The 21,510-nt window shown below is 42.4% G+C and overlaps 1 protein-coding gene across 2 annotated transcripts in view; it reads right to left on the bottom strand.

Moving 5' to 3' along the window:
- si:ch211-186j3.6 (neural-cadherin) overlaps positions 1-21,510 on the bottom strand; it is a 323,558-nt gene that overhangs the window by 229,133 nt on the left and 72,915 nt on the right. For both annotated transcript variants that reach the window (XR_008413679.1, XM_053853874.1), the window contains exons 2-4: positions 7,059-7,256; positions 5,721-5,946; positions 1,846-2,050 (exon numbers count right to left, since the gene is read on the bottom strand). Coding sequence is in view for 1 of the 2 variants with exons in the window: in XM_053853874.1 (XP_053709849.1) it covers positions 1,846-2,050; positions 5,721-5,946; positions 7,059-7,256 (629 nt within the window). In the remaining variant the exon portion in view is untranslated. The remainder of the gene's footprint in view (positions 1-1,845; positions 2,051-5,720; positions 5,947-7,058; positions 7,257-21,510) is intronic.

The following is a 21,510-nucleotide window of genomic DNA, read 5'->3' as shown; positions in this document are numbered from 1 at the left end:
CAAAGAAATAAAATACAAATAAAAGTCAAGTGGCCACATCCAGCGTGATCATGACATGACACTTCAACAATGCACAGAAAATATTGGTTTGTTGTGTTTGATTTAATTCAAACCACATTCCGTTTCAAGATTCTCAATGTGTCTCACACATTTCAAAATCTGCATTCAATTCTGATGAATTTTGCGGGACAAGAAATACTCCTAAAATAGCCAAAGGAAAAGACGGACAACTGAGAAAAAGTTATGTTTCAGTTGCATCATAATGAATAAAAAACAATGCACAACAACTGCAATGTCAGAATTATAGTTTTACTCTACTCTACATCACGTAACACAAAACATTAACCCAAATAAAATACCATCATGTTATTTGTTAATAAAACAGTCATGTTTTACGTTTCACGTAATGTATGAGATGCGACTTTTTCTTTGCGGTCTGACCCCTGTGGCTAATACAACAATGCGGCTATGACATCACAGGTGTTTTATTGACCTTAAAGCGCTCAAAATGCGCTGTTGTCACCCGCGTGTCCGCAGCTCCGCCCACAGAGCCGATCTCCTGGAGGAGCGGAGACGAGAAGCAGCAGCTGAGACCAGCTGTGGTGTCGGAACTTGGGACACATTTTGAGCGCTTTAACGTCAATAACAGATGTGAGGAGTTGATGATTCCAGTTCAGAACATTGGCCAGTTTGTTTCATGAGTCAGTCTCCATGCTGGAGCCCGTTTTCCAAACTAGTTTAGAAGTGATCCTCATGCATTTTAAAGCCTTTCTACGGTGCAGACAGCACCGCTGCACCTGCGGCTTACGTAGGAACAAGATCTGTTTTCCTTCTTCGACTTAGTGGGCATGGCGAATATTCCAGTGCACTCTATAGTCGGTTATTGTTTTTTGTGACCAGTGGTTGGTGTCTATTCAGAGGACACACATCGAAAAAAGGGAAATCTCCAGCTGCATCATGAGTGCTGCTGCGACTCTAAGCTTCATGCATGAAAGGTCTGCTGTGTGGTTGGCGAGACAGCGAGAGAGAGAGAGAGAGAGAGAGAGAGAGAGAGAGAGAGAGAGAGAGAGAGAGAGCACCGTGACACAGAAGAACATAATGGATGTCTGTCTTTTGTTTCAATGTGCAGCATCATTGAGTCGTCTTGACCAGAGGAGTTGGGCACATTTCAGCCAGAGTGGAGTCATGATACACACACAGCCAGAAGCATCTGTGCCAGTGGCTCAGAGTTAGAGTGGTTTGACTCTTTAGAAAAGGAATTTGACTCAGAATATATTTCCATTAAAAACTCAACGCGTAACTGTTCAACGGGATTTAAAAGTCAAGGAGTTTTAATTTGATAGCTGAGCTCAGTAGAGCACTATAGTGACTTAAAACACCACATGAATCTCGAAGTAAAGACATGTATCTGTTCTCTCAGTGACTCTCTTGTGTACTTGGCCACCTATAGGGGGATGGGTCAGAGGCACTTGCTCCAAGAGCCCATTATTTGAAGTGAAGAAACCGAAGGAATCGGCTCAGCTGCCGCCACCGAACAGACGCCCCCCAGGTCACAAGCCTCCACAACTCCTATGCTCAGCTGACTCACAGATTCTTCTCACACTTTCACAACTTTCAGAATGGCTTCCACCACAATAGAAACAGTTCCATTATTTAGCTGATAACACTGGCGTTAACCCAGAGTTTGGAATTCCTCCTGAATACACGATTTCGCTCGGACCTCACTATCGCTTCCTCTCAGTTTTACACATCCCTCTCTCTCCTGGCAGCGAACGTAACCTGCAGAGATGAGCTCAATTCCGGGGTGAGGACTGCAAACCAGTCGATGTCTGAATGCGCACTGACCTCAGCCGCACTGCTCATGCTGTCCTTGCCTTCGCCGGCCCGCACCAGCAGCAAGTAACGGTGTTGGTCGCTTTCATAGTCGATGGAGCGCGTCAGGCTGATCTCGGCCGTCTCCGCGGAGATGGTGAAGAGGCTGCTGGGATTGATGACCAGACTGTAGCTGATGGCTTTCTTCTGGAAAGACACGGCCGGGGTCACCAAGAAGCTGGGGAGAGAAGAACATGGCAAGTTGTCAATGCTGATCTTACAAGAAAAAAACACGTCCAAGACAGAATTTTATGAGCAAATATGAAAGCTCAACATGGAGAAAAGAAAAGGTTAACCTTTCAAAACATGTTTTTCTTCAGGACAAGAATGTCTGATCTAAGAATGAATGAATATTACATGAAAATATCCTAATGTAGCGTGAAAAATTAAACAACCAAACCCACACTAATATTGTCAACAGAAAGAAAGTAAACATTTCTGGTGTTATAAGTGATAAAAAAATGAGAAGACAACATAACAACATGTAAAATAAACTGTAAAATAAATTACACTCAAAGATGAGTTACCATCAATGATTCCATAATAATAATAATAATAATAATAATAATAATAATAATAATAATAATAATTAAATACTACTACCACTGCTACTTTACTACTACTAATACAATAATAATAATAATAATAATAATAATAATAATAATGATAATAATAAATACTACTACCACTACTACTTCACTACTACTAATACAAATAATAATATTAATAATAATATTAATAATAATAATAAATGCCACTACTACTACTATACTACTACTAATACAATAATATTAATAATAATAATAATAATAATAATAATAATAATAATAATAATTAAATACTACTACCACTACTGCTTTACTACTACTAATACAATAATAATAATAATAATAATAACAATAATTAAATACTACTACCACTGCTACTTTACTACTACTAATGCAATAATAATAATAATAATAATAATAATAATAATAATAATAATAATAATAATAATAAATACTACTACCACTGCTACTTTACTACTACTAATACAATAATAATAATAATAATAATAATGATAATAATAAATACTACTACCACTACTACTTCACTACTACTAATAAAAATAATACTATTAATAATAATAATAAATGCCACTACTACTACTATACTACTACTAATACAATAATAATAATAATAATAATAATAATAATAATAATAATAATAATAATAATAATAATAATTAAATACTACTACCACTACTACTTTACTACTACTAATACAATAATAATAATAATAATAATAACAATAATTAAATACTACTACCACTGCTACTTTACTACTACTAATACAATAATAATAATAATAATAACAATAATTAAATACTACTACCACTGCTACTTTACTACTACTAATACAATAATAATAATAAGAAGAAGAAGAAGAAGAAGAACTGGAACAAAAAAGAAACATTTATTTAACTGTGATGTTGACAATGCAACTATTTGAATATATCAGTAGTACATTTCTACTTCACGCTCACTGTTTCGCCTGGATAAATACAGTTTATTTATTCTCTTTTTGACTAATATCTGAGAATAAGAAACGTGTCCTTTCGTATTTCCTCTCCTCTTTCCTCATCTGTAAAAGCAGTCGGGGCACGCACGAGGTGGCTGGAGGTGGAGTACACTGTGTAATCATGCATGCGTCTCAAAGTACTTAAGTAAACACGCCGGGTGTTGCAGAATTGCTCTCCACGGCGAATCATGCAGGGAAACTCAAGAAATTAGCTGAGGCATGGAAATCAGGCACTTTACCTTTTTTTTTTTTTTTTTTTTTTTTCGGTATAATTAAATGAAGCTCTGCATATTGGTCCGGCCCACAAGTACTTGGAGCAAAGCAAATAAACCTAATGAGACTATTGGTGGAGAAAAAAAAAAAGGAAATTCTTTCTTGCTTTGAAGCTTTTTCTCCACCAGCCGTTTCAAGACGTCTTGAGGCCTGTTGCTGACTGACAGTGGGTGGAAACAGGGAGCATGTCCTGACTGGGTTCAGGGTTTAGCTGCCGGAGCGCACGGCACAGCCGCTGGATGTGTGTCGGCGACTGCAGCGCCGGAGCTCTCCGACCCCTGCTGAAGCCGAATATTACCCTTTTGATGCCCGTCCTTTGTCCCGTGACACATTTCGCCACCAAATGAGTCACTGGAAGATGAATTGGATCATTTACCATCAGCTTTAAGGGTCACGGTGTATTTTCCAGAAACCCTTTTCAGCTGTCCATCATCCGGAATTCAAAGCTGTTCTTGAAGGTTGAGAAAAGTCTTGAGAAAAAGAAACCTTTTGCTTTGCTCTGCGACTATGTTCTTCACTGATGCGGGCAGGAACACCAGCCAGTTTTTACTCTGCCTCGACCTTTAAATCAACGTCAGCAAGATCACAGTTAGCAAAGTGTAAGTCGAGGAAAATACCCCTCACTGCAGACAGTTACAGCCACAACACTGATTTGCATTGGAATATTTCCATGGGATCAGAGCAAGACGTGATCGTGTCTCGGTCCAGACCCATGATCTCACGGTGCACAGCCCCAGTACGGCTTGAAAACACTGGTTCCTCTCAGTCTTTAATGCCATATTTATAGGATTGTCCTGGGGAACATGCAAGGATTTGGCAGTTGAACGCACTCAGCTGCTGCCGCTTTTGCTCGACAGTCAAACTGGCGACGGAACAAATTCCCCGATGGTGTGATTTCCTGCTTTGCCAAATGTGTCAATCAAAGTGGTAAAGACGGCACTGTTGTCACTTATTTATATACTCATTTTGTCTGACCTTGAGCCAGACGTTTGATTCTGCATCTACAAATGCTGCAGCATGGCACCGACATGAGATGAAACAAATAAAACCCCGCAATGTTGGATGAGGAATCTAGTTTTTTTTCACAGAAAACTGCCTCCCGGATTCATGCTGTGTGACTCAGTGCAGCTTGTGAATCAATATCTCGGAAAAAAAAGCACTGTTTATAAGCGTTTATAACCGAGGCTAAATTCAAATGGGCACCATGTACGATGTCAATGACTTTAAGCTTCAACATAACAAGTCAAAGGCCTGAATATTTCGAGTGTTTGTAGTCCCTTACAGATGTGAACAATTGAAAGGGAAGCGACACTGACATTTAAAAAAATCCTCAAATGCAGAAGAATTTAACCACCCTCATTCAGCACCTTTGGTTAGTTGCACTGCCATCAGAGATAATGTTGGTTAAACCCAGCCTTCCATGCATCATGGGTAAAGTCAGACCACTCTTTCAAGTTAGTCGCTTGAATAAGCAGTGATTATCATTTCATTGATTTATTATTTATCACTGTAGATTTGTCTTTGGACAGTGGTAAGAATTATACATGACCGCTCTGCGCTTCCACCTGTCATTTTAAAGGTGGAATCTCACGTGATCAAACGCATTTAAACAAGGCAGAAACATTAAAACAAACGTAGCGACATGAACTGCTTTTTGGCATGTTTTTCGCAGAAATATTCAGAAGAAACGTTGGAAGTATATTGTCACACATTCTGGCCAAACAAATGAAGAGAGGACTGTGTGAGGACAGCTGCAGATTGGAGAGAGATTGACTTCTTATGATTAAAAACTAGCCTTTTTATTTTCAACAATTCAGTAAATGTGAAATGTTTCATGGTTGGAGGGGCCCCACCACCTAATCTGTCTTCTTAGCAAATGTGTCCTACCTGCTGTGGGATGACGATATTTTTTATGTAAATAACACGCATGTAATGTAGGCCGTAGGTAGCAAATGAATCCAAAGGATCCGACCCAAGCAAAACATTGAGGAAGCGTAGCCAAGATGGAAACTCACGGTTGTCCTTCCGGTGTGTTCTCTGGCAGAGCGATGGTGTAGGAAGCGTTGGTGAACTGAGGGGGCCGAGCTCCTGCCACCACTGAGATCACAGCCGGAGCGCTGCGGCTTCCCAGCCGATCCGCGGCCACCACGGTCAGGAGATACTCCCTGTCCCTCTGCAGCGGGAGGCCAGTGGTTCTCAACTGGCCGCTCTTCCGGTCCACTTCGAAGCGACCATCGCCACCTGGAATTCACCAGAACCCTCCGTTGTTATTGAAACCACACTGCCAGTTACCTTGACTTTTGAGTATTCATGACAAAGGTGTTTTCTTCATTAAAGCCGTTTCAGGACAGGAGAAAACATCTGCGCTACAGCACATTACATTCACACCTTCCTCTACTGCGGGACATCATCGGATGTCACGTCGCTCTCTGTAGACATTAACAGACCTCTATTTTAGGATTTTATTTGACTTTTTTGATACAATAACTTGAATGAATGTGATCTGAATTTTCCACTACACCATCCGTGTTATTAATTAATTATCAGATCTAACGAAAAACATAATACAAAATAAATAACAACAAAAAATAATAATTTTTGGTTTGTACGGTTTTTCAAATAATGATGTTTGTTTTGTTGGCAATTTAATTTAATTATTATTTCTTTCCAAGTTGCACGTCCATAAATGCACATTATATCAATAAGAAGCCAACATTTTTGGTTTTGAAAAAAGAAGTTCAATGCTACAAAGCAGCAATCAAAGGTTCTCTGAATCTAAAAGCAAAAAAAAAAAAAAATGTTTCTAGTCGACTGAATATGTTCAGCTAAAAATGTCGATTCTATTTGACAGCCTTCACATATTTTTGCGTTCTTTTATTATTTTTCTGTTTTTTTCTCGTCTTCTGACGTCATTTATTATATACTTTTCTGTATCTTTTCACTTGTTTTTGTCCTTTATGTTTTGCTTATTATGTGCTTCTTGTTTGTTCTGTGTTTTTGATGTTCAATTTAAAAAAAATGATGAATGACATTTGATGTTGGACATTGTCAACACCACTGTCAAGAACACATGTAAGCAAGCGATGGTAACATCGTCTGAAACGGACGGGTACATTTCATACATTAAAAAACATGTTTGTTCAGTACACACACCAAAGCGGTGGTTGAATTTCAGATTCAGGAGGAGCAGTTCGGCTCCAAGGCTCATGGGCATTTACATAACCACTACATATGTTCTGTAGACTTGAATGAGGAATCGCATTCCTGTGGAAAATTGGAAAATAAAGAATGCAAATGATCTCAGTCGAGACAAAATCTATCCCCAGAAACCAGCCGTGGAATCCTGCACCTACCGTCAGACAGGAAGTACTCCACCTCCCCATTGTTGCCTTCATCCCCATCCTCAGCATAGAGCTTGTAGACCAGAGAGCCCGCGGGCGCGTCAGGAGACACGACTGCCAGATACGGAGACGGGACCATGTTCCATTCCGGGACATTGTCGTTCACGTCAGTCACAGTCAGCTCCACTCGCACTAAGTACCACTCTTGACCTGAGGAGGGAGGACACACAAGAAGGGTGAAGGTTAGCGTAGGTGACTGGCAAACAATGTTGTCGGCACATGCCAAGTTGGATCAGGATATTTACAAGTCACACGCTAGGAGGCGGCGCAGCAGCAAGTTACAAACACAAACACTCATTTTGTTTAAAGGAAGATACCACTGCATCATTAAATGCGTATTTTTAAAACACCTCTACCACAAATAGTTGGTTTTCAATACTTGGCATAAAATGAGATCAAATGAATCCAACTGAAAACACAACTAAAAGTAGTTCACCTCAACATCATGTCACTTGCGATTGAAATTTGGATGTTTTGTGTTGTGCAATGAGACAACTGAAAAGGAAAACTGCAGTCACACGCCGAAGAATAAACAGCGAATGGTCTTGCCCTCGCTCTCCGGCACCTGTACTCACACGTGTCCAATACAGCGATTCTTTTATCTGCCTGCAAGAGGCTGTGTTTGAGGACAGAGTTGTCGTCTCTCTTGACATCTCTCCACAACTGAACCAGTCAGGAAGGACAAGAGAGAGCAACAAAAGTATGATGGCTCGAAACTGTTGTCCTCTCTGTATTTATTCTTTCATTTACACCGTTAAACAGTCATGTATCAGTGAGGTTTCATGACACAGTATTGAAAGGGTCCTGATTTTTAGAGGCCACCAGATGGCGCTATCTGTTGCAAAATGTTTGGACTTGAACAACTCATTTCTAGAGCGCTATCACTGTTTCATCAACCCTGCACTACTGTTTCATGATGCCTCGTCTAACCAGCACTAGTAGTGACTACTTTATACAAGCTGATGGTGGACACCTGTAGCTTGATCCGAGCAACATTGGTGGGCGTGTTTCTATCCCAGATTTGTCGTGAAGATGTGGGATGTTGTCTGAAGTAGGAACAAGAGAGCAAGAGCGCGAACTTGACTGTGATATTGAAGAGGAATCTTCACTTCCTGATGAAGATTTTCACCCGTACAATATCAAATGTGAATCTATGGACAGCCTGAAAATAGAGTTTTTAAAATAACCATGACAACTTCACGTAAGAATGAGGTGGACACGCAGAACAGGTTTCAGAGGGAAATGAGGAGGTGGCCTTCTTAGCATCCCAGCCAGCAATTATAATCAGTGGGGACCAAAGTGCAGAACCACTCAAAGAGTCAAAGGCCCTCGCTGAGGTTCCTCACCCCAGGAGAGTTTCTTCTGGAGAAAGGTCTCAGCTGGGAGGGTTGTTGAGGAAAATGAGGCCCATGTTGCTTTGACTGGACGTCATTATGAAAGCTTCCAACAATGAAGTCACGTTTTGAAGAGAGGGAGTGTTTGTGAAAAGTTTCCTGTGACGACCGTCAATAAAAGGAAAAGTCAAAGAGTGAAGTGGCGGCGGCTGCGCGACGACCACACCGTTGTTATAGAAACACCAATGCAACAGATGGAGGCCGAGCAGCAGCAGCATACATCCACGCTGTTAGAGGGAGCTGGCGAAGAAAAGAGCATAAGCTGACATCAAAAGAAGACGGAAGAGGCGAATTAACCAGTCAAATCTTACAAAACATATTCGCAGGACTGAAGCGGGGATTTGATGATCCCTCCTTCTCCCTCATTCGCTGGCTCCCTCTGGCCGAAGCGCATCCTGAATTAATTGGCAGAAGGACAACGGCGCTTTGGGGAAGGAGGGATGGCATTATCCAGATAATAAATCACACAGCCAATATACAGAGCAGGACGCCAGCATGCATCGACACTCCGCCGTGAACTCGCACACACGCACACACGCAGAGGCCTTTCTCACTAATAACAATCATCAGTGGATTAGCGGCTAATGAAGGACCATGGGGAGATGCAGTTTGCTGCATTTGCCATCCCTCACGCTAATGCACCTCATTGGATCTAATGATATGTTGCAATCTTCAGAAACAGAGGGAGCAACAATTCAATTACTCATAGCCTTACGGAAAGTTGTTCCATGGACCACTGACCTCGCCGGGCTCCTGATCCAAACCCTGATCCAAGGCCTCTGCTAATTTTGTCAAATATGATGAAGAAAAAAAAAAAAAAAAAACATTCCTTCCAACTCTACTGAGATGTTATTGATTTGAAATGCTTCCATGAAAAACATTGTCATCTTTGGCAGCCCATTCATTGGTTCTTGAAGACAACATGGAGTGGTGCCTCGGTTTTCAAACGTCCCGGATTCAAATAAATCCGAGAATCCGTTTTGCTTCAGATTTCAAAAAGAAATCCAACTCGAACTCCACCGAAAAAGCCAGAAAAAAACATAACGTGCGCGGACCGACCAGCTGACCCATGAGGCGCTCTGTTATTGTGTATAACGCAGCCTCTGTATGCAGACGTGTCCCGTTAGCTCCATTTACTGACTGTTTTTTCTTCATATTGAGGTGTAAAACCTTTCCTGTCTCCACACTGGACCGTGGTAGAGTGTCACAGGGGAGGTGCTGGAGCGCTCACTCCAGGGTTTGATGTCCTGTTGTGGGCTGGAGCTGGGACAGGGATGAGGCCAGTCTGGGACAGAGCGTGACTTGGTTTATGACTTTGTCACAGCCAAACTGCACAGAAGCGCACATTCAGAGCTGGACACGCACCGGGCACCTCTTCACTTCTGGAGAGACCTCACTCACTCGGCAACCCCTCCCACATGCAGCGGCCACACACATAGAGGAACAGCGCACCTGCAGCAGACACTCTACATTCACTCCTACAAAAGACTGTTTTAAGGCTTGGAACGCATTGTTTCTTTTTCCATTCATTGTAACGGGAAAAATCCATTCAGATTTCCAACAAATCGCTTCTCGAAAGGCCGTCTGGAACAGGTACCAATGTATTCTCACTCCATCAGCGTCTATTGTCAGGTGGATTTTTGTGACCATTTCTGATACAGAATGCAGTTTTCCATGTTGCATGTCGACGCATAGGTCTTTAAACAACACACCATCACTCCCATGGCGTAATATAGTGGCATTGGGAAAGTGGAATTTGCATCCTATGCTGACACCGAAGGCAGCAGGGCTTTCGATTGATTACGCCTTCCGCTGCATATCCAGACGCCACAGGCGTCAAAAAAAGAGACAGAGGTTGCAATTAGGTCAGCCATGGGATGGCGCTCCTTTTGCGCCACATGAAATAACGTGTCAATTGCTATTTAAAGCCCCTGTAGCATTGCAGCTACAGTGACAGTAAGGAGAGAGCCGCGTAAGTGGGAATGAATAGCAACTGACGCCCACTTTAATCCAGTGAAGGGAACTTCTCAAAGTCTCCCAGCGCCTCACATTTCCTCCGCTTCCCTGCGTGTTGTGCGTCACCATCTAGTGGCCTCTAAAAATTAGACACAGTTTCATCAACCCTGCACGACTGTTTCATGACGCCTCATCTACCCATCACCAGTAGTTCCTACTTTACACAAGCTGATGGTGGACACCTGTAACTTCAATCTGAGCGACACTTATTGAAGGTGAATATTCACACTTTGACGAAGATTTTCACCGGTACAGTATGATATTGAGTGACACTGCTTCAGCCATAGTGACAGCGCGTCCATTCGCAACGTGTATCAGGCCGACGCTTTACTGTGTAGCTGGAATGTGAGGGAAAAGAAAAATAGGGAAAAAGTGATGACATCTAGCCTTCATCATCATCATCATCATCATTGTTGCTTCAGAGATGAGGAAGAATATCTCCAGTGGATCAGATAAACATCTATAAATGTTATGTGTTATGTAGATGAGATGAAAAATACAGAACTTGTGGGGGAGGCGGAGTAAAGGAGAATGAGAGGAGCAGCATCCCATGGCTTTACTGACCCTCACTGTTTTTTTTTTTTTTTTTTGAGTCATGCTGCTGTGGAAGGTGGAACTTGCTTCAGTAGAAAGCCTAATGTGTCAGCATGCAACGCTGAAGGCTGCATTTGTCGTCAGTATAGGACGCGAAAGGCAATAAATGGAGGAACGGAGAACAGGCTGTCTTGAAGGACGCACATATTTAACGTGTTATCATGCTTCTCATCCGTGATCCGGTTTGGGATCCAGTCCAGTCTCTCCTGTCAAGGCGCTTACATCTCGCTGTGGCCAATTACATCACTACACCTTATTCTCAGTCTGAGCCAGGCTCAGTGTCCGACTGTTGCCGACAGCGTCTGACTACATCTTCTCCCTCTGGAAACTGCACCTCTTCTCGCCTTTTTGCTCTCTTCTACCACTCCTCCTGGACCAAAAACTTCTTAATTCAAAAATTGCATTGGCTCACTGCAATAATAAATACATAAATAAACCATAAAGCACTACCTCTGCTGGAAATGGAGTCGGGTGACAGAGCTGAACTCTTGCCCGACACCACAAGTCACTTCGAGCAACACAGCGTCCTGAATGTGTGACTTTATCAGGAGCAAAGAGCCGGTGAAGTCATGCAAGTCTTCAGTCACTTATGTGAGCATCTTAAATGTTTAAAGAGACCTCTTCAGTCAAGAGAAAAGGCTCCACTCAATCGCCCACTGCCTGCATGAAAACACTGGAAAAGGCTGTCTGAAACATGAGATTTATTTGCATGCTTTAAGCTCCTCAGCGGAGGCATCATTCATCATCCAAGGTGTCACTGTTAATGTGAAAAAGATGTCGTGACAAATTAAAGATGAATGTAATCAGAAGTTGACCGTTCGCCTCAGTGAGCAGAATGATTTATCAAGAAACTTGTGAAGTCTTTGTGAAGTTGGTGTCAGGAGGAAACCATTGGCTATTGGAGAATCGATAGAGAACACAATCGATTTGGTCGACTTGTCCGGAAAGCACGAGTCACCAGGGCTCCAGAAGAGGAGACGAGTTCTCTGTCAAACACGTCTCCAAACAGCTTTTTCTGCTGCCTTAACTTTAGCTCTCATTTCAGTCTTTGAATATCACACCAGCAATGTGCATTTTATTTATTCAACTACGGCAGTTGATATTGAAAAAAAACAACCCATCCTCACTCCCATGGCGTAATATATTGACGTTGGGAAAGTGGACTTTTGCGTCCTATGCTGACGCAGAAGGTAGCCTTTAGCGTTGCATGTTGACACATAAGGTTTTCAACTGAACATGTAAAAAAGAAAAGACGGAGGTTGGGGTTTGTTAAGCCATGGGATGGCGCTGCTTTCATTCAAGGTGTAACCACGTGTCAGTTGCTACTGACAACCCATAAAATGGCTGTGCGTGTTTTAGTCGCGGTGACTTTCGGCACCGTCCGATCCAATAGATGATATACGTGCACTATGGGCAATAAAGCGGCCAAATTCAGTGACATTCCTCCAGTCCAACCAGTGTCTGACATGCGTGCGCTCTATTACAACACCATCCTTATGTTCATCATTTTCCTCCTGGCCTTGGTGCAGTCACCACATCACTACAGCAACAGATGTTTATCATGTTAGAAACATTAACACAACATCTCCAGCACCTCTTTTGTTACACGGAGCAGCTAACAATATAAAAACCCGCAGCAGAGATGTCGATGAAAAAAGAGGAACATGTGGTTAGGTATGAGTTTCTTCCTTTGTTCCTCTTCCTAAGGCTGCAGTACATTCTTATGATTTGCATTTAATTGTAGGACTCTTTTTTTTGTCATGCTGTGGCGGAATTCTTTACACTGCCTGGGTAAAATACGGGTTTTCAACATTGACCCTGATCACACGGACAACATTTTCTCCTCACATATCTCTGTAAGAACGACATCGCTCGCTTGCAATTGTCTTTGAAAGGTCTTCCATGGTTTTGTGTGTGCATTTTTAATTCAGGTCAATAAAAGAACACGCATGTTATTCACTAAACAGAACAATAAAAGCACAACTGCGGCGTCTGAACCATCCCGAGCTGAAGATGATTCCAATGTATCGTCTAGTTCTTATTTGCATTCCACCCCACCCACATGTGTACGTGTCTTTATATCACTGCCTGCAGTCCATTTTACTCAACGTTTCACTCCTGCTTTCTGAACTGCCAGGTTTGAAACCTTAATCTTAACCACAACTCCAAACCAAACGTCAACCTCATGATAATGACCTTGTTGTTTGGCAGACTTCATCCTCAAACTGAGGCTTGGCCTTGTTGGGTCCGGCAAAAGGACGAAGGCCTAAGGGCCCCACAGAATTTTGCATTTTTATATTTCACATTTTTATACATGTTGCTGTTGTACACGGAGCATGCTAGAAATTTAATTTCCTTATATATACAGTGGTGCGTCGGTTTTCGAACGTCTCGGAATTCAAACAACTCAGAGTTCGAACAAAAATTTCGAGATTTTTTTGCATCGGATTTCGCACGAAAATCCTGAACTTGAATGCCCCTGAAAAAAAACGGAAAAAACATAAACGATCAGCTGACCCACGAGGTTCTTTGTTATTGTGTATAACGCAGCCTCTGTATGCAGACGTGTCCCGTTAGCTCCATTTACTGACTGTTTCTTCTTCATATTGAGGTGTAAAACCTTTCCTGTCTCCACACTGGACCGTGGTAGAGTGTCACAGGGGAGGTGCTGGAGCGCTCACTCCAGGGTTTGATGTCCTGTTGTGGGCTGGAGCTGGGACAGGGATGAGGCCAGTCTGGGACAGAGCGTGACTTGGTTTATGACTTTGTCACAGCCAAACTGCACAGAAGCGCACATTCAGAGCTGGACACGCACCGGGCACCTCTTCACTTCTGGAGAGACCTCACTCACTCGGCAACCCCTCCCACATGCAGCGGCCACACACATAGAGGAACAGCCACCTGCAGCAGACACTCTACATTCACTCCTACAAAAGACTGTTTTAAGGCTTGGAACGCATTAGTTCTTTTTCCATTCATTGTAATGGGAAAAATCTATTCAGATTTCGAACAATTCGTTTCTCGAACAGCCGTCTGCAATGGATTGTGGTCCGAGGTGAACCGAGGTACCACTGAATAAAAAAAATAAAAAAAAAATAAAATAAAAAAAAAAAAATATATATATATATATATATATATATATATATATATATATATATATATAAACTTCACTTTTCCTCCAAGTGAAAATGTTTCTCACATCAACCTCCCGACATACATGGAAGAACGAGTCAATCAAAAGGATGAATGCTTTAACTGCCCTATTCTTTGGGGAGACTTGCCATTCAGCCTTGAATAAGCGGATAAAACATTCTGATTCCATCAGTGGATGTGGCTACTAATTTAACCTCCGCTTCTATTATGCTGTGTTTAACTGTTGAAGATGAAAGCAGCATTCTGAGACGTTGACTGAAGGTCTATGTACTGGCCAACTGAATTTTCCATCTCATAAAAGATGTTTTCAGGTTTATTGAATAAAGATATAAGACTAAAGGGTCATTTAAAGAAATCCAAGTTCTTTTATGTTGGAATAATGCATTGCTGTACATTATTAATGTTGTGCTCCAAAGACGTTTTTGAAGCTCCGGATATTTGATGTACTTTTATACCATGCTAAAAAAAATAAAAAATAAAAAAAATGTGTGTACTTAGAGGTGTTTGTCCACTTCACGTATCATGAGATAATACTAACGCTAGTCCTGGTAAAACAAAAAAAAAAACCCAAAAAACTAAAATATCAAATTTCTCCGACGACACTTTCCCCGACGAGGTAGACCATTACGTACAAAGTTTTACCATTCCATTTCAAATATATGCACAGGGGGGCAGCCCAGAGTCAAACCAACATGGCGACTGTGGCGTCAGTATTGATCATGTAGCTCTTGCACAAAAGAGGAAAGGGAGGCAGCGTTGTCGGAGGCGGTGGTCGGTGAGGCTGTTAAAAATATCGCCACCGGAGGACGGAGATTTTCCACCATTGTTTTGTCTTCTTTGTGTCTCTTCAGAGCTACATGTCGGGTAGCAGAAGCAACACTCCCCCCCATGGTTTCCAGTGGTAGTGCTCCGTTCAGCAGAAGTAAGGACGATCTGAAGGCAGAGTACGGACAGAAGGCTCCCTCTGTGTCCGGATCCGTATGGAACGTTGAGCATAAATGGGCCTTTAGAAGGACCGTGAAAGATGTACAATGCACTGTTGTTGTGCTATTCCACCCCCTACTACCGCCCCCCCACCCTGACTCGTTCAACTCGAGTAACTGTAAAGTGAATTGGCTATTGAAATGAATGAAACTGCGATAACAGCGCATCAAGCCTTCACTTTCGAACAAACATAATGGAGTACTGGCACGTCTCAGACTACAGTGTTGTCAACATGAATGGCGTCTCTGAGCTCCAGGTCCGACTCTCCCAGTCTTGTTTGAAGATCCACAGACGTTCGTGAGAAAAAGCCATCTCAAACTGGGCAGAGAAAACATAAGGGGTAAAGTCTGTGGAGAGTGAGCTGCTGGACGACATTGCTCTTGAGAGTGTTGCACCTTTGCAAGACACTTTGGAACTAATGGCTTCATCTCAACGTGTGGAACATTCTGTTTTAATTACACAGAGTGCAAATGAATGCAGTGAACTCCAGCCAGACTCTCACAAATCAAGTGCAAATTCAATTACAAGTATCAGCTGTTTCAAGTTTCCTGTTCCCAGCAGCCGTATTATGCCGCTGAGGAACTTTTGAAAGGCACACGTGAGCGCCGCAGTCTCAGAGTGACCGTGGCAAAGGCCACTCCAGGTCCTCAACAGCCTCATGTTTAACCGACGATACGGTCATAATAATTGCAACTTCAGCCAGGAGACAGGCTCCGTTCAACACACACTCACTCAGTAATGTGCTGGCTCTTCTTTTCCAAAACTGGCAACCAACGGAGTGGATCGGCTTTCTGGGCAACTATGGCACTCAGCAGATGTTAATTGGTGGCCATCGTTTTTACTGGTTTTTCATGTCTTTTTGCAGCATCACGCTCATTACGCTCCTCAGGGTGAGCTAGCGAAAGCACCTCTTTCATTTTTGCAGACTTCTGACCAACACCGATCAGTCTGTGTCTGTAAGAAAAGTGAAGTATTGAACGCTTCTCTCATGGATTTGATGACTTCGGAGGATGAAAGTTAGTTCGCATTTTTTAAGTCACAAAAAGTAATACCTTTAATGCGATTTGTTTTAGTGCCATGGATGGACGGGGAAAAAAAACCCAAACATGTCGACATAGAATCATTGATCTCAGCCCCAGTCATGTTCTCACCTCGATACAATTCAACTCCTTAACTGGGAATCGAATATTCCAGTGAAGGATTTTAGTCGTATGAAATGCACAACCCATTCTGCTGTTGCCCTCTGATCTCATTTTCACGCCTCGGACGACCCCAATCCACACCTCTCTGACTCTTTGCCACCTCATTTTTTTTGCGTTATCTCGAAGCCCCTCTTACTTTCCATTCCACGGACAGTTCTGAAGGCATAACGTGGACCCCCCTTTCCCGTGCTTGGAATCGCGGCGCAGCGCTGTTTGGCATTCAGTGCCGCCTCCCCTCTGAGGTGGTGAGCACCCGATTCATTTTACCTGACGCTATCTTTAAAGGTAGCGTCCTGTGTGCGGGAAGATTGGGAGGATGCAGTGTAGAAGGATAATGGACGTACCAAAGGGACCCAACAGCAAACACAAAGAACACAAGACAGACAGCGTGTAGCGCAAGAAAGCAGTTAATTAAAATGTGAAGACTCCAAAAGGCTATTTGGCCCAGAATGGAAACTCTTCCCTGCTTAATCTGTTAAGTAAGCGGCCGACATCTCGGTGACTTTTACAGTTTCTCTATGGAAATGTCAATTAAACAGCAGGCAGAGAGCGGAAGAGACAGAGCGAGCGAAAGGCTTGAGATGGCGCTCTAATGGTGGCAGATAAAAACGGTTCGCCAATGGCTCTGCTGCTCATTCTTACACCACAGCCAGTCAGAACTGAGAGACTTTACGCTGCCAAGATCACAAACTGCCAGATGTATTTAAAGGTGACTTCAAACTCACTGACTTGTTGCCTGCAATGTCTGAAAAAGTCCGAAAAATCCTCTCAAAACTTCCAAAAAAGTTGTGCTCTGTGTCTACTATGCTATATATATATATATATATATATATATATATATATATATATATATATATATATGAAGTTTGTCAAAATTCCTGTCATTGCACAGGGACTTTTATTTTGAAGGGCAACGCTCGGCGTTGTGACGGAAGTTCAGCAGTTTACTCTCTTTCTCGTTGGACTCCATCAGTGGGAAGGTGAAACACCCAGCTCTGCTGAAAAACACACAACGCAGACTTCTGTCCAAATCATAACGTTCCTGTTGCTCGTTCATAGTAAATTCTGAAAAAACTCTACACAAAGGGTTTTATGATGAAAATGTCCCATGCGCACGCCACATTCCACAGACTGACTTCCTGTCTGAGTGATCCGCTCCCGTTCAGCTGGAAGTGATGCCAATTCAAATCAGAGCGGAGGTCCACCACCGAACAGTATCACAGAGTTGATGACACAGTGTCAGAGGCCACTAGATGGCGCTCTTGGCTTAGAGATGATGTGAAGTTAGTTGTTCAAGTCCAAACAGTTTACAGCAGACAGCGCCATCTGGTGGCCTCTCAAAATCAGGACACTGTTTCATGAAGCCTCACCGACCCACCACCAGTGTGCGGTATTTAGAAATGAGCATGGTGGAATCACCCATGGTTTGCAGGTGATTCGCTAAAATGGCGTGAGCAAATGTGGAGGAAGTCACCATTAGGAATGTGAGTAACACTGGTTTTAAATGAGAGTTACAGTAAATAAACATCACAGTGAGCCATTAAATGCGAAGAGTAAGAGGCGTTGTTTTGAAGTAAAAGATTCAGTGCCTCCTGAGATTCGCCTGCTCAACATTTGTTTTCAAAGAAAAAAAAAACGCCTGATCTTCTGGCTGCTCCACATGGAATTAGTCCAGATACCTCGAGTGAATGTCCCTGCGCAGTTGGAAGACAATGTGGCCCCTGCTTATACATCAGCTGCTTATTCAGTCCCTTCAGTAACTAAGAACGGCTGAGTCGTCGTTCATTAGCCCGACATGTTCGCGTCCTGACTTGAGGGAGTTTGAGTCACAGGTCAGGGGAGGTGATTTTATCATATGGAGCCCGACTTGATCCCGTCAAGGTGCGCTGAAGTTCAACTGTGATGACAACCTTCAGTCTCCAGTTCTGCCAGACACTTGGACACAACAGCAACAACTTGCTGTTGAGAGAGAAGCGTTGCCCTCCAGCCACACTCTGGGCTGCCAATTCAATTTGAATCGTGGAGCTTTGTTTGGCGTCTTGGGAAGAGAAATGGAAAAAAAGTCATGTTTCTTTTTTAGTTTTGTCATCAAGAAAATTAAAATGCATTTTGGTTTCTTGTTCTATTTTCAAGTGAAAGAACGCAACTTCAGTCTGAAAATTAAAAAAAAGCGTTTCTTGTAATGTGACTAATCCATTTGAGTTTTTGGTAAATAAAAGCTAAAAGCCGTAGCTTTTGAAAATCAAATCTTTGTTGCCGTTTCCCAGTCGTGGGTCGATGAGGTTTCATGAAACAGTGTCCAGGTTTTCAGAGGCCACCAGATGGCGCTGTCTGCTGTTAAATGTTTGGACTTGAACAACTAATTCAATGAAACCTCACATCATTTCTAAACCAAGAGCTCCATCTAGTGGCCTCTGAAAATGAGGACACTGTTTCATAGACCCTGCGATACTGTTTCATGATACCTCATCCACCCATCACCAGCTTTTTTCTTTGAATTTGAATGAATGAGTCACCATGAGGAGGAAAATTAAAATTTAATTTGGATTATAAATTATTCATTTCAGTTGTGAGTCAAAGCGTGTACCAATTGTCAGATTTTTTTTTTTAATTTGACAATTCACATTGAATTTTATTTAAAAAAAAAAAAAAAGAAAAACATAAATAGAATTTAAAAAACATAGTGAAAATTATAGAAGAGGATTTGACTTTAAAGTCAGAATTCTGACATTAAAGTGATAATTCACTGAAAATATAAGTTAGAACTGCCTTTTTTTTAATACTTTTTATTTCATTTCAGTCAGAATACACAGTTATGAAGAGGAATGTGAAAGTGCAGTTTGGATTATAGATTTTTTTCATCTTCATTTTGAGTCTAAACGTGCAGAATTGGCTGAACGTGAATGCATGGTTTCAGCATGGTGAGTCAGTTCATACAGCGGTGAGTTCTCATGTTTTTGCGACTGATAAATCCCAGCACTTTTCTTGGCCGGAGCGAATACATTTGACCGCTGCAGCCCATGGTCGCCAGCATGGAGTCCCAGGTTTGCAGTGAACACATAAGAGATGTCCCTCATCTATGTTTCCCGCCTCCTCTGTGGGTCCGGTTGGTGTTTCCACTGAGAATCACAGGCAGGTGTCAGAGCTCCTCTCCAGGCGGGAGACGGAGTCAAACCCATGAAAAACTAGTTCTACTGTCACTTCCAGAAATGGAATGAATAAAACTCCAAAAACAAAATGATTTAAAATCATTCAATGAAGTTTAAATAAAGACACTGGAATAGAAAACTGACTTGACAGTTTGTGCGACGATTGTACTAAAAGTTCTACACTTTATTGCCTCTATACTTTAATATTTTAAGCCGCCATACGTTTTCCTGCGTCCGTCTACCTTCGGCTCTTTGGGTTTTCACATCAGATTAAGGTAGAATTGATTCGATTGTTTCATCTCTCTACAGAAAAGAGAGTAAAATTGCCAGTAAAACTGCAGTATTTCAGATCAGAAGAGATAAAAAGCGACGATACACCAACAGGGGATAAAGTCACCCGACCTTCGCTCCATTTATGAGACGAACAAAACATAACAAAATGGAAAAGAATGAAGATGTGGAGGAAAACTAGACAAGGAGGAGAAGCCAGTGCCTTGAAGCGCCCACTCTTCTGGAACGTTGTGGGGTTCAGCCGTTCACACTGACTGATGAAGTTACACACCAGCTCCACAGAGCAGGCAGATTCCAGTAAACGGCCGGGTTCCTCTCCGCCGCCATCGTGCCAACAAACAGCGCAGCGTGGAAGAGGCTAAACGGATTAATAACCGGATTATTAATGAGCGGGCGTGAGAGGATTAGCCCTGCTGCTTTGAAGTCACACTGAAAACGGCGAAATTGACTTGGAACGCGTCTTGTTCCTCGGCTCGCCTATTTCCTCGCCTTTTTTTCACGAGCAAGAAAAACGTGAGGGGAAAGAATGTGGGGCAAAATTTTGACCTCATTTGTAACTTTGAATCACGAAGAACTGATGACGTGCAGATGTGAAAACTGGCGGCACCAGAGCTTGTGGGGACCTCTCATCAGAATCAGCTTTATCGCCAATGTCAGCGAGGATCCCACCAAGTGGGAAAATAAGAATAAAAAAAAAAAATTAAAAAACACAGAACAAAAAGCTGTTCTTGTGAAGGGAGGTTCTAGTCTGGATTGAATGGCCCTGAATAACCCTTTCCCCAGCCTCTCCCCTTAACCCTGACCATCCAAAACACATGGCTCACCTGAACCAGGACTACAAACCAAACTGGAACCCAAATATAGTGACCCAGTTACTTTCAAAGTTGAATCCTCAACTTGAGGCTAAACCTTGTGGGGACCAACTAATTATCCCCACAAATGCATAAGGTCTCACAAGCAGGTGTGTTTCCAAGGATTTGTCCCTACAAGTCTAGCTGTACAAGTACACGCACAGGTTTGTCGCACTATGTGGGGACCTCCCATTGCCATCACCCTTTCCCCAGCCTCTCACCCTTAACCTAACCATCCAAAACACCTGAACCAGGACTCTGAACCAAACTGAAATCCAGTTATTTAACCCAGTTATTTTGAAGATTTAATCCTCAAATTCAGGCTGAACCCAACAAAGGCATAAGAGCCCCACAAGGAAGTGTGTTTCCAAGAGTCAGTCCTCACAAGGATAGCTGTACAACAACAACAACAACAACACACACACACACACACACACACACACACAATATATATATATATATACAGTGGTGCCTCGGTTTTCGAACGTCTTGGAGTTCGAAAAAAAGTAATTCGAACAAAATTTTTTTTTCTTGCTTCGGACTTCAAAGGAAAATCCAGAACTCGAACGCCCACAAAATAAGCCGAAAAAAGCATCACGTGCGCGGACCGACCAGCTGATCCACGACGCGCTCTGTTATTGTGTATAACGCAGCCTCTGTATGCAGACGTGTCCCGTTAGCTCCATTTACTGACTGTTTTTTCTTCATATTGAGGTGTAAAACCTTTCCTGTCTCCACACTGGACCGTGGTAGAGTGTCACAGGGGAGGT

Source organism: Synchiropus splendidus, chromosome 1 (assembly GCF_027744825.2).
Source record: "Synchiropus splendidus isolate RoL2022-P1 chromosome 1, RoL_Sspl_1.0, whole genome shotgun sequence".
NCBI lineage: Eukaryota > Metazoa > Chordata > Actinopteri > Syngnathiformes > Callionymidae > Synchiropus > Synchiropus splendidus.
The sequence above is the reverse complement of the archived record's forward strand: the minus strand, read 5'-3'. Positions and strand labels throughout refer to the sequence as shown.